The 13,437-nt window shown below is 31.1% G+C and overlaps 1 protein-coding gene across 1 annotated transcript in view; it reads right to left on the reverse strand.

Annotated features, from left to right (window-relative positions):
* Nucleotides 1-715: 715 nt before the first annotated feature.
* Nucleotides 716-13,437, reverse strand: part of LOC116769303 (uncharacterized) — a 35,428-nt gene continuing 22,706 nt past the window's right edge. The window contains exons 5-12 of the mRNA XM_032660355.2: nucleotides 12,934-13,032; nucleotides 9,672-9,848; nucleotides 9,415-9,537; nucleotides 4,867-4,975; nucleotides 4,350-4,574; nucleotides 3,582-3,783; nucleotides 3,083-3,364; nucleotides 716-2,709 (exon numbers count right to left, since the gene is read on the reverse strand). Of these exons, the coding sequence (XP_032516246.2) occupies nucleotides 2,680-2,709; nucleotides 3,083-3,364; nucleotides 3,582-3,783; nucleotides 4,350-4,574; nucleotides 4,867-4,975; nucleotides 9,415-9,537; nucleotides 9,672-9,848; nucleotides 12,934-13,032 (1,247 nt within the window). The 3' untranslated portion in view covers nucleotides 716-2,679. The remainder of the gene's footprint in view (nucleotides 2,710-3,082; nucleotides 3,365-3,581; nucleotides 3,784-4,349; nucleotides 4,575-4,866; nucleotides 4,976-9,414; nucleotides 9,538-9,671; nucleotides 9,849-12,933; nucleotides 13,033-13,437) is intronic.

The following is a 13,437-nucleotide window of genomic DNA, read 5'->3' on the forward strand; positions in this document are numbered from 1 at the left end:
AGATTCTTAAACCTGGACCCAGATTATGAACACCAAATTTTTTCAAAGCATCTCATCGAGCAACTTATATTAAAGTAATTAAACATAAACGTTTTAGTTAATCATAAGTCTAGTACGAAACAATATTAATAGCGAGCTGTTATATTTGGAGTGCTAGCTTTTCTTGCCAGCGAATCACATTTAAATGTGTGTACGTTTGTTTGTTACGAATTTATGTAAAATTGTTAATTATTGCATACTGCTTTCAAGAACAATACTTAAAAACTTGGGCCTGTCCAGAGATAACATCAATTCGTTCTTAGAACGTACTTCAAAGGTAGCCCTAGTAGGTTCGTTTCAAATTTGATTAGGTAGAGAGGAGGTTGACAGTGGAGGTGAGCATTTAACGCGCGTTAGATAGGGGCCCTTAAACCTACACCTGGGTGGCCAATCCCAGGCACTGTTGAAGTTCCTTTCCCTGCAACGCAATGGACCCGGCACGGGCACGGTGAATCCATGGCGTGATGAGAGATTTCGTCTCATGTTCATGACAGAATCAACAAACTAACATTTGAATTTCCGACCACTGACAACCTAACAGTTCCTTGCAGTTGTAGCAACGCTTACAACTGCGCATTCTAGAATTATTTACCTCAAACTCACAATTAAGTAACATATATAAATTTTACATTCAAATGAAAAATAAAATACGCGAGACTTTATCAACGTAACTTTTATTAGGTTAAAAATAAACAAATGCGCCGATAAAACATACATACACATTCATACTGTTTAAATATATTGAGTTTACAATAAATAATCTTCATATGAAATATATAAACGCTAAACCATAACCATATCGAATAAAACGTACTTAAATCTGGATAGACTAACGAATATGTACTTAAAAATTGCACTTAGAACAAAAATATTCACAGGAATATTGTGTTGCCTTATTATGTAATAGTAAAAATAAATGCAAGATTTTTGGGTGGCATGATATGATAACGTAGATATCATACCATTTATAATATCGATTGAAAGATCTCAATGTAGTTACAGAATATTAACCAAGAATCCCTTATGTGGGTTATGCGAAAAAAGATTTGTAAACGAATTTGCATAGTCCCAAATGAAGACATAGTTTGATCAAGAATACACGCGATCTTTCAATCCCTACAAGAATCTAGAATAAAATTAATACTAAAATTATACTAATTATAACTAAGATAATATAAAAATATATATATAATTTTATATATAAAATAATTATTGAGCAATATATCTATAAGTAAATTAGTTATAAATGCAGATAAATGCGATTTTAAAATATTTGAATATTTTTATTGTTGTCATAGCTGTAATTGATGGTTCGTATTCCACAGTAACAATAGCTAAAAAATAACTTAACTAATTCTATGTATAAATATACAAAGACATAAATTAAAAGACTACATTATACATAGTTCAAAATCAAATAATGTTTACCTGAAGAACGCTTACGAACGCTTACGAACGCTCACGAACGCTCACGAAGTAATAAGAAAATGTTTATGTTTTGACAATACAAGGATTCCTTTAAGACGCGCAATCAGTATTTTGTTGCAGCACCACAGGTAATCGTAAAAGCGGTTTTAAAAAAATCATTTTCCTTTTGTTCTAATCTGCTATCGAACTTTTTATAACTACTTATACATAAACGGATACACTTATAATGAATTTTTTAATATAATTTGGCAATAATTTTTGTTAAATGTTATAAAAATTTAACAAGAAATGTTAGTCGTAAAAGTTTACCTTGCCTCATACAAGAGCGTATTTTATCTAAACTTATTCTAATGGCATGACTCGACGTTTACACTTAACATCTAAACAAAGAAATATTATTTATATGTAATGATTATAAATTATTAAAGTCTGTACAAACTTATCCTACGTGTGAGTTCACAACAGCGACTGCGATCAAATCAAAACAACCTGACTTAGCACCATCGTTTCATTAGTACCATTCATTTTTTTACTATAACTATGTATTTGGGTTCAAAGTTATTGCGTTAATGGGGATAGTGTCCAGATAATAGAAGTCTTGCAAGAGCAATAATGTTTTTGAAACTAAAACTTAATATTAAATTAACAGTGATTCATATATCGTATATTTATAGTAATATTTTTTAAATATCTCAAGGACATTTTTGTGCTGGACACAATTTATTATAAACCGGGTAGGAGACGAAAATTAATTTTAATTTAACGAAAATTATTTAATCTGCACTTGTCTCCAAATCATTTACACTTTTTGGTCTCAAACTGATTAATGAAAAAAATATACGATTATATTTATTAAAATCTGTGCTTTATATATCAAAGATTCACTGTCAATAATAATGACAATACTTTTTTGGTGTCATAATAAAACATACCAGATGTAAGATAATCTGTGCTTTGTATATAAGAACTGTAAGAGTCGTTTATACTTTTTGGTGTTGGCACAGATAATTAAGATATGTAATAATTATCACCCTTCACGCGAATGTGGTGATCCGAGAAGTCTTAAAGCCATCCAGGCGGCGAGCGAGTTAGAGGCGATAGCGGGAGTCACTGGAGCTTGAGTCCTCGAGCGGAGTTTGTGCAACAATATAGCCGCTGCAAGCGCTGCGCCCGCAGCGGCTCCAGCCGCTGAAGCGAATAAAGCGCCGAAGCTCACAGCGCCCATGCAAATCCGTATACAACCTGATTTGGATTAATATAAATTTATTATAATTGATATCCGATAAAAAACTTAAAATGTATTACATAAAAACCAAATAAACATTTGTTATTAAATAAAATACAAATGTTAGGTTATCCTTGTAGATAAGAATGAGGCGTATTAATTTTATTGGCTGAAAGTCAATCCGGGAAGACTTTATGTCTTTTTTATTGTGTGTTGACAGGAACGACTATAGTTCCTTAACAGAATAGCGGATTTCAATAGAATTACATACCGAGCCGGTGGCTTCATGTACAATAACCGTTCCAAACAAAAAAAAATAAATTGATCGTTTAAAAGTTATTAATAAAAATGTTTGTATTTTTTATTATAATCAAAATTATTCATAATCACCTCTTCGCGTATTCTTCCACTGAATACAGTAACGGGTTCCCTGGTAGGTCCAAAGGCGAGATCTGCCTCCGAGACGACATCGTATATTCCTGATACACCAACATCCGCGGATCTGGATTCCCTCACTGTTCTTCGTTTGCGCAAGGACCTAGGACCAGCTACGGCTGGTCCGGGATGTTTTGCGGATATCACGCCATCACCCGGTTCTAGTTTGACGTTGGAGCCAAGATTTCGTGGTCCGTGAGGGAAACGCTCTCGTTCACCGAGATCAGATGGGCGATCCTGGAAGTTATATTACAGTATTAATTTTATACTGCTAATTGACGTAAAATCTTTGTCTTATCAAAAAACATATATGTCTCTCGATTCTGAACAAAATTTTTGGGTCATCCATATTTTTTAATCATGAAGCGACTGCGTTTAGAAGTTTTAAATCTCTTAATACAGCTATTATTATATATAAACTTCGTCGGCATCAAACAGTTGTCATATTACTTACGGTGAAAGGTCGTGCGAGTGCTTCTACAAGTTCTTCAACAGCTGACATATGATCGGAGTCCGCTTCGACGACAGGTGCGGGCGCTCGTTGAGGTGCTGGGGAGGGCACCGCGTCTCCAGATACTTCATCACCAAAGGCCTCTTCCAGCGGCAGTCGTTGGTGATCCTCTGCCAGACTGAGGTCTGATTCTTCTAGCGAGTCACTGAAATTTATTGCGCGTTTAAAATTGGATGGAATTATTTATAATAAAGAATTTATTTATACACTAGTGAATCGTCTGCTTAGATGATACGATACATTGATTGAATCAAATAATTTCTTAAAAATATATTTTACAAATATAGAAAAAAATATTTCTTCTTTATACATATGACTTTACTGAATACGTTTTTTACTAATTACTTTATGGATAGTTTAAAAAAAGGTGCGACGGTAAATATTGATTGATCCGAAAAATATTTAATCCTGATTTGAATAAAACTGATAGGAATTCCATTTTTTATTATTACGCTGCCAATTTTCAAAGGAAAAAAAAAGTCACGAAAATCTGAAGGCAAAATTATGTTACAAAACATGTTTTATACTTAATTTAATTTAACATAAGAATTAATACAAAAAAACATTTTTCAATATACTTTATAAGGATTAATATATCACTCTATTGTCGTTTCACAATATATTTATCATAACGGATAATTGTTTCAGTTCTAAGTATAATACGTACAGTATTATGCCACTATCAAAATGTATATGGGAAAGCATTATTACCCGATATCATTATGGCCCTGCTGCGTTCTATCATCCTTTCTATCTAAAGCCCCCTGTCTCTGAGGCGCTATGCCAGCCAGCTGACAGTGATCTAGACAACCATGCCTGCATATTTCCACCTTGCATCGTATGTGAACGCTCAGCGCATCGGGGAATTTGAACGCGTGAAAGAATGCGTACGTGATCACTGTTGCTCGCTCATCCACGGCTTTCGCTTTGAGAAATCTAAAATGGAAATTTCTTAGATTATTTCGCTGTTTCGTTAGAACTTAGAATTCGCTTGATTGAACATTATATTTGATTTGATAGCATGTATATTATGATCTGTAAGATTTAATTTAGATTTTTGGAAATATTGAACTTAAAAATGGACACTAAGTTATTTCAACGAAGATGAATATTTATACTTCATCCAATCAAACACAAGCTAAAGTAGAAGCAAAATGAAACAGGTCTTGTTTTTCTTTTTATCCTGTACTTTTTACATGATTAAGATACAGATGCAGTTAAAACTAACCTGGAAATCATTTTAGGGCGCAGAACGCAACCGTACTCATCAGACAGCTGTATAACATGGCCGGAACCGTCAGACGCTGCACAAGATTTAACACGCATATCGAATTCACCTGAAATAAAAAAAAAAGAATATTTATATTCAATTTACTATTCCCTTGGTTAGAAAAGAATAAATAATGAAACATATAGACTATTTGACAAGGAAAAAATAGCAAAAAATATGTTAATTTTATTCAACGTGTCACCTAAATTTGTGACTTGCGGTAAAAATGTTTCAAAGTCCCATCACGTCTGTGTTACCGCAACACGGCTTCAAATGAGTAAACGCTAAACAATAAATAGCACCTATCCAGTTAACGCTAAGTGAAATGTAATTAGAAGAGAAACACGCAAACCGCAGCCTCGACGGAAATGGATAACAAATAAATATGTTAAAGACAACGCTAAGTTTAAGCCTTAAGGGCGCTTCGAATGTAACGATATTCGGCGATAACAGATTCAAAGGATCTAAAGGGACAAAACTAATTTAAAAATACATAATATTGAGTACTAGTAGTATCGATTATAAGAATTTAGGTTTATTATAAAAGCATTTTGGAATTATACATTATCATTTATTGAAGTTCATGTATACTATATGAGATATTGAGTAAATGAAATATAATTAATATTAATTTGCCTCCATCTTTTTTTGAGATTGAGATGCTTACGATCAATCAAATCGATCAATTAATCGTTCTATGGGAAACAACTTCATTATTGTTTTTCGGTTTTACCGATGGTTATGTTTAATGGTGTCAATCTTACGAACAGAACTATGCTTGTGCTATTTTATCACTATGACAGACGATGTTTCTTTGTAATAATACATCAAACCTTACAGCTCTCTTTATTTTCGTTAAAAGATACAAGATTTATTACGACCTTTACGATATCTTTCTTTAAATTCCTAACTTTACGCCAATGGACGCATTATCTTATATGATACCAGCGACATAAACTGCTTTAGTCTTAACACAGTTACCGATAACATTCCTGTATCTGAAATTAAACCTTACAAATAACGTGAATTCTTGAAGCCACGCCTGTTTTATTTACTACATGATTACCCTGGATATTATTTAACAACTCACTTTACAACGAATTTAAACACTGTTAAAAGACTAATTGTGTCAGGCGTCATAAAACTTTGTTCTTGTAAATAATGTGTATTGACTTCATATGAACCAGCTACGATCTTTTCCAGTCCTTCCACATCCCTGAATAGGGTTGTCACAACAAGAATATATGTTGCCAGTAAATACGGTTAACAATTGTCGACTAAACAAAGTACTATTGCATGTAAATGTGCCTATAAGTATCAAAACAAGCCTACTAACGTATACCGCCTATTGTTATACACACCACAATAACTGATTTTAATAAGGAAGAAAGTATATAGAATACAAATAGCTTAGTAGCTTTTATATTCGCATTCTCGTCTATAATTATTAAAGAAATAAAAAAAAATGCTTACATATAAAAATCTTTTTAAAGAATGTTATGTAAAGTTTTTTTGTGATAAACTTTTTTCATTTTTTTGTCTATTGTTTGTAGAGACATGTCATTTATCAGGTTGAAATATTATTCAAAGTTAACCCACAGCCCTAACCAGTCGCGACCCGTTAAGCAAACTCATTCGTTCGTATTTGTCCAGTTCACTTTTTACTATTCTTTGTACCGTTAGTGTTTGCACACTATTATTACCCTGTTAGAGATAGTATTACCAAGTGTCGCTTATAACTCCTAAACGTATTTTAATACGCATTCAATAAAATAAAGCATTTTTTATTATGTTACTATCGAAAGTTTTCTATTGACGCAAGATTTTTTTTTCAGAAAATTAAAACTCTCATAAAAGATTTACCTATTGAATGATGTGGTATTCGATATATAAGACTATAAAATTAACTAACTAACATGACCTAGCTTTAGGAACTAGAATATGTGCATTGGTAAATTGTATATAAATGTTTTTTGACAATAAATTATAAAACAACTTCATTTGTCTTCGAACAACAATTCAGGATGGAGGATTCCTCCGCCCACACGATAAATCAACAACAAATATACTTTAAGCTATAATAGGCTCTATTCTAAGTATACAAGAATCATAATGGAGTAATCGTTTTGTCACAAAAATATGTACCTTGCTTAGATTGATAGTTAGAATAAAAAGTATGACCAATCAAAATTACAAACGTGCTTGCTTATATACGGCTTTTTACATGAGATAACATCTTGAAGTATATTGAATCTTCTGTACATTAATATCGTTTGTAATAATCTATCAAATGATTTTGCTTTAATCTTCAACAGCTCAATCCGTAAGCGATTACTGTATGTCATCCGTATAATCTATACTTTTATCTTTAATTTTACTTTTAACACATGACAGTTATCTTTTTTTTAAAACGTCAATCGTATAACGGCAACACCCACAGCTTTCTATCAAAACACAATAATACTGTAAATAACTTGGAATAAATTCTTATGAGAACTATGAATAGGTGATAAGAATTAACGGTGAATTCTGTTTTATTCACAAAGCGTTATAATATTCTGTGGATATTGTTCGACTTGAACTATCCCAATCAGTGATACCTTGTTTATTTTAAGACTTTGTAATTTAACTGTAAAATATTGTTCTTTCGATGTGTAAAAACACAGTTATAATGTAATTAACATAACCGAAATGTTAACGTAATTCTCTCTAATGTAACACATTGCGTTGTTCTTCATTTCTTTTTATATATTGATTTATAAAATTAAACAAAAAAAAAATACTAATGCCAAAAAAAAAATCTCATCAATCAGAAGAAAAAAATCACACATAAGTGTATTTGTTAAAAACTCTATGAATATAATATTTCATGAAATTTGTTAATTTCAATGGTTTGCTTGTAATCGTTATCATATTTTTACAGTCGGATTAATTAAATTGCTTCTAAATTACTTTAAACTGCAAACAAATCGTTAATAGTAAATACCGAGTCGATGGCAATTACCAGCAAGGATTCTGTTAATTAATTCTAACCGATCCAACTAAAATTACTAGTTGTGAAGATGAAGTCTACCTATAATTGTATTTCTATTCTCTAAATCATATGGCCGATAGATATACCTAAATATAGTAAGTTTTCAATATTAAAAATCGAAATAATACTCACTAACTCACGAGTTAAAAAAGACTTAACTATAAGTGTAAATATTACATCAAAAGAGAATTACATAAGTCACAAGAATCATTTTTAATCAAACATTTTAATTCCATATGTGTAAAATTTAAAGGAAGTCTATAATTATTTTCTGATTAATTACGTAAACTAACTGTCAGGGTAATCACATAACTGCAAATAAAACAAATTTTAAATTTATATTCTAACTAATATAGTTATAGCAAAATCCAATGGTTCGTGGTATAACATAAGCAGATGTTAGTAGCATTAACCAAACCATCTTTATATATATATATAAATTTCTTTAATTAATATTTTTTATTTTGTAATAAACTCCACATACATTTAGCAATCTAACAAAGAATCCTGTTTAAAGTACGTAGAACAGCTATATAAATAATGAGATCTGAGACTTTCGCTAGTATTCATTTAAATAAAACTAATGTTTACTGGCCGTTTTTGAGACCATTTTCATCTCATATGTCCGTTCACGGTTGCTAAAATGTAACCGAAACGTCGTTAGTGTGTAGTTTAAAATAATAAAAAACGTGTAGTAAATCCGAAAAATATTAGCTTTATATATTTTATTGGTGATTAACGTGTTAATTCTATTGGTGATAATTCGGGATTATTTTAATATAGGTCATATAGATATATATCCGGGGCACACCGACATAGCGGCCGATATAAAAAAAAAAGAAAAAAATATATATATAGATATATATAAAACTGGTATTTAATTGGCTATATCTAGTTGTATCGGACTTGATTGGAAGGTTATTGGCGTTTAGTTTGAGACCAATAAGAATTTGTAAAAAGTAACATTTAAGAACTTATGATTCTATCAGAATAAGGTTATCATTTTCATTTTTATATTTCGCTTTTAATTAAGTGCGTATATTATTAAAATATAATAAATTATAATGATAAAAAAATTACATTACAACAGTTGAGACTACACAAATAAATTAATTGGGTGTAAGCTAACAGAGCAGAAAGTTAGCAGGTATTAAGAACAGATTTCTAAAGTCAGGTCATTTGATGGAATGAGAATCGATGCTATCAGTATATAAAGATATTAAAATGTTAGTAAAAAACCTTACATAAAACCTAACCGCTTTAAAATTCACTAATCCAACAAAACTAATTTTAATACCTTAAAAAAGGACAGATCGTTTAAACTATATCATCCGATCAGAAGCATCTATAATATACGGTTTGTTGCTAATTAATGATTTCATTTATTTATATGTAATAACAACGATTAAAATTTTTGAGTTCAGTAAATGCTAAAATTTTTAGAAAATATAATAATTGTAAATGTTACAAACCTCGATAATCGTTAATGGCTACAACTAATGTCAGAGTTGACCCGAGAGGTACAATTCCGGAGACAGGGGCAGCCCAGGGTCCTTTACCCGCTTGGATTTCCATCCAGCAGTCAACGTTGTCACCTACGTTAATAAAAAATAATTGATATATTCTACTTATCTATTGGACGACAATTTTTCATTTACCTTTTATGTAATGTGATGAAATAAAATGGTAATCAATGAACAGAATGACATTTGACCATATTTCTATTTACCTCTGAAATCTAACTGAACTACGTCCAAGTCTGCGATAACCATTGGTGGTTTTGATGCTGTTTTCTCGTAATCGTTAAACCACTCACACCGGAGACGCTTCGCTTCATCCCAAACTTCTAGCAAGTCCTTGTCGTACTGAACTACCACCGTGTTCTCATAGAACTGCCCGTGGAGATCTGGAAAGAAAACGGAATGCTGTATATCACTTTCAGGATAATTGTTCTGGATTATGAGAAAACAAGTTTGAATTTTTGTAATTAAATATAAATTTTGTGATATTAATTTGTGTAAATAAGATTGCAAGTTAAAAAGTTTAATTTTCAAATCCTTATTATTACTAGAGCTATACGCGGATGAACTCGCGCAAAAACTGGAAGTCGTCCAAAGAACGCGGATCGGAGCAGAAGACGTCGCTCAAGCGATTCTAACCTTTAAGCTTTACTTAGCCACCTTTCTTTGACCACTGCGATTCATTAGAACATCAATCTCGCTGTTAAACCTCCCATCCCACAACTAAACCCTATGACGAAGCTATAAAATTGAATTTACATTGGCATTACTTGTCATCAGTCCGCCTGCACTTAAAGTCGTAAATAGTTTTATGGGGAAGGAAATGCATTTGAAGTTAGTGGATTCAGGATCGGCGTCTCCATGACGGGGGAAAATGGGCCTTGGCGTGCCATGCTGTGTTATGTGGTATGGCGAGTGGCGTTTCTTAGAAACAATGAGCGCTCAACATTCGAAGAAGGAACGGGCCGCGTCCGTTACTACACACTGGCCATAGAGGACATAACTAAGAATCGAATGAGAAAAACTCTAGTAAATGAGAATGATGTTTGTAGTTGATTTATTGCGAAATGCTGTCGGTGATAATTACCGGTTTTAAATTAGAATGAATGCTTATACCACTTATGACATATCCTAGTGAACGCTAGGACGTTAAATCCAAACGATATTCTTGTATATTACATGCAAAAATCGCGAATAAAAGCTAGAAGTATCAATGTAATATTATACTTCTAAATGTTTGAAGTTATTGTACAGAATGGAACAAGTAGGAGGGAGGTACTGAGGAAGCATTGACAGATTGTTGAGGAAACATTATTTATAGACCCTGGACGGAACATCTACTAAGACCAACTCTTGTAATTATTTTTTAAGTATACACGGTATTTATGTTCACCTAAAATTATGTTGCAACAGGAAATTTTAAAGAATATATAATGCTAATGTTTGTGAGATAATTAATTATTACATATTTTTAAGACTATTTCTTCCGTCAGAACTAAGTTACTGCTGTTATGAGAAATTTACTTTCTGATTAAATTTTAAAACATAATATATTTTTTCATAGTATTAGTACGAAATATAGATACATATATATGTTTTTTAAATACATTTTTGTAACGTGTTTAATTTTCCAATATATACTTATCTAATATAAAGGTACCTATTATACTTACTCCAACGAAAAATGAATACTAGATATAATAAAAGTGATAAAAAATATATTATTTTATACGCGACGTAAAATATCTGCTGACATGGAAACTTTATAAAAACATTTCAATTGAGGCAAACAAAAATATCATAAATCAGGTCAAAAAAACCAACGGGATGTACTGGTTTTTGGAAGCAGGCTTTCGGAAGATGAATGCGTTTTAATGACGTCATAAAAAATGACAACCATATGGCATATGGAACAAAGTAATTCGGTTTTAACCAATCCCATGGTTTTAAAGTTTATGTACATTAAAAATTATTCACTTGACAATAAAATATAACTACGAACATTATATAAAATATTAACGATATGTTTGTTTGAGAATAAATTACATGAAGTTATATTAATATTAAGAATTGTTGGAATTTATAATGTATTCAATAATTACGACAACCTAACTATTTAGGTATTTATTGTTGAGGCGTTAAGTTAATAGAGACTATGTATGAAACGAAACCGCTCAGCTTTCCATAGATTCACCATACATGTGCCTGGTCCATCGTGTTGCAGGGAGACTAGCTTCAACAGTGCCTGGGACTACAACCCAGGTGTAGGTTTAAGGCTCCCTTACTGTTATTTTTCTATGTTATAAGAATTGCAAGACACATTCAAGTTTGAAGCAACCCTTACATTTTTAGTAATTAAATAGAATAAACTTTACATCTTGCTATATTTTATATCCCATGCTAATATATTTTTGGACTACAATCCCACGGCTCTCTTTACGGTGATGAAAACAGTTTTGTCAAATTCATTAGGCATTCTCGCATATATTAGAAAATAGATTCCGATTCGTTAAGAATCATATAAATTATTAACGTTTACTGTTAACGGACGGTAATAAAAATACATTATATATAATTTCTAATTTCTTCCGAAAGTTAACCTTTTCTTAAATCGTTTTTAAAGTAAAAGCTTTTCTATAAAATTTTCCGAAAAATGAATTGTTTCAAAACAATCTACAACTAACTGTTTGATATCCGTTAAGTTTATAAAGGGTTTTGAATTAAGATTATCTACAAGATTTAAATATCTCAAGGAAATAAAAGAAATTAAAATTATTTCATTGTCTTATATAATTGGTCAGGTTTTAATAGCGTAATCTTTAAATCCAAAATTAAATATGCCAATCTATTAACAAAGACTTTATACGGTTACAAACAAAAAATCACTTCGGTCTGAGAACGCCTTTTTTAATGGTCGTAAACCATAGAAAAAATTTTAATGTAAATATCATCATCTGACAAAACCAGTACTTATTTTAGATACATTTTCTTTTAATTGTAAAGGAAAAATGATTTTGGTTTTTATATTAATTATATATGTTCATGTTGATAAGTGAAAGAGATTGTTAGACCACATTGTAACGTCATTAAAGAGCCCATTCGGTAGCTATTAAAGGTTATATTACCGAGAGAAGCTATTAAGTAATGCTAAAATTTTCGCATCTAAGTGATTTATGCATACATAATAATATACAGATTTATAAATGAAAGTACTCCTACGATTGATCTTAAGTTCTCAGACGGATAAATGTTATTTCCAAAAAAATCTTTATAAGAAATAAATTAAATAAATATAAATATATTTCCGTTAATTTGATTTATTTATCACATTAAATAGTTACGGGATCGTCTGTACACATCCTTTGCTATGAAAACTTTTTAGTACTAGATTTAATCTCAAATTATTACTGGCCGTTTAGAACGAGCAGGAATTTTGAAAAGAAACATACGTATTTAAATCATCAGACTCACCTGGTTTTGTACCACACTTGGCGTATGCGATTCGAAACGAGAAATACGTCTGTCCGGTTGATGGCGGGACGTACACACAACGAGGATCGCCGTGTTGACCTAAAGGAATATAGTTATAATATATTATTTATTATAGAAAAATAAGTATAAGCATGTCATAATTGGTTTACAAATTATATTTATGTAGGCTGTGAGCAACTGTTAACAAGCTTAATCTAACACGAAAAACATTTTTTATTCATTTCTTTCAACTAAGCAGGTCACATCAAAAGTTATAGATTTCAAACAAATAAATTAATAATATTATACCTGTTTATATGTACAAAAGAATTATACTTTTTTTAATGACATTTCATACTAGAATTTCACCGTTACAAACATTGTTTTAACTAATATGTGATTTACATAAATAAAAATGTTAACGAATTCTCTCCGCCAATTAGAAAGTGCATAAGTTTTTAACGGTCCTTCATGAGTATTAATTGCGTAGTAATTCTGTGCTCT

The sequence above is a fragment of the Danaus plexippus genome, chromosome 5 (assembly GCF_018135715.1).
Source record: "Danaus plexippus chromosome 5, MEX_DaPlex, whole genome shotgun sequence".
In the NCBI taxonomy this organism is placed as follows: Eukaryota; Metazoa; Arthropoda; class Insecta; order Lepidoptera; family Nymphalidae; genus Danaus; species Danaus plexippus.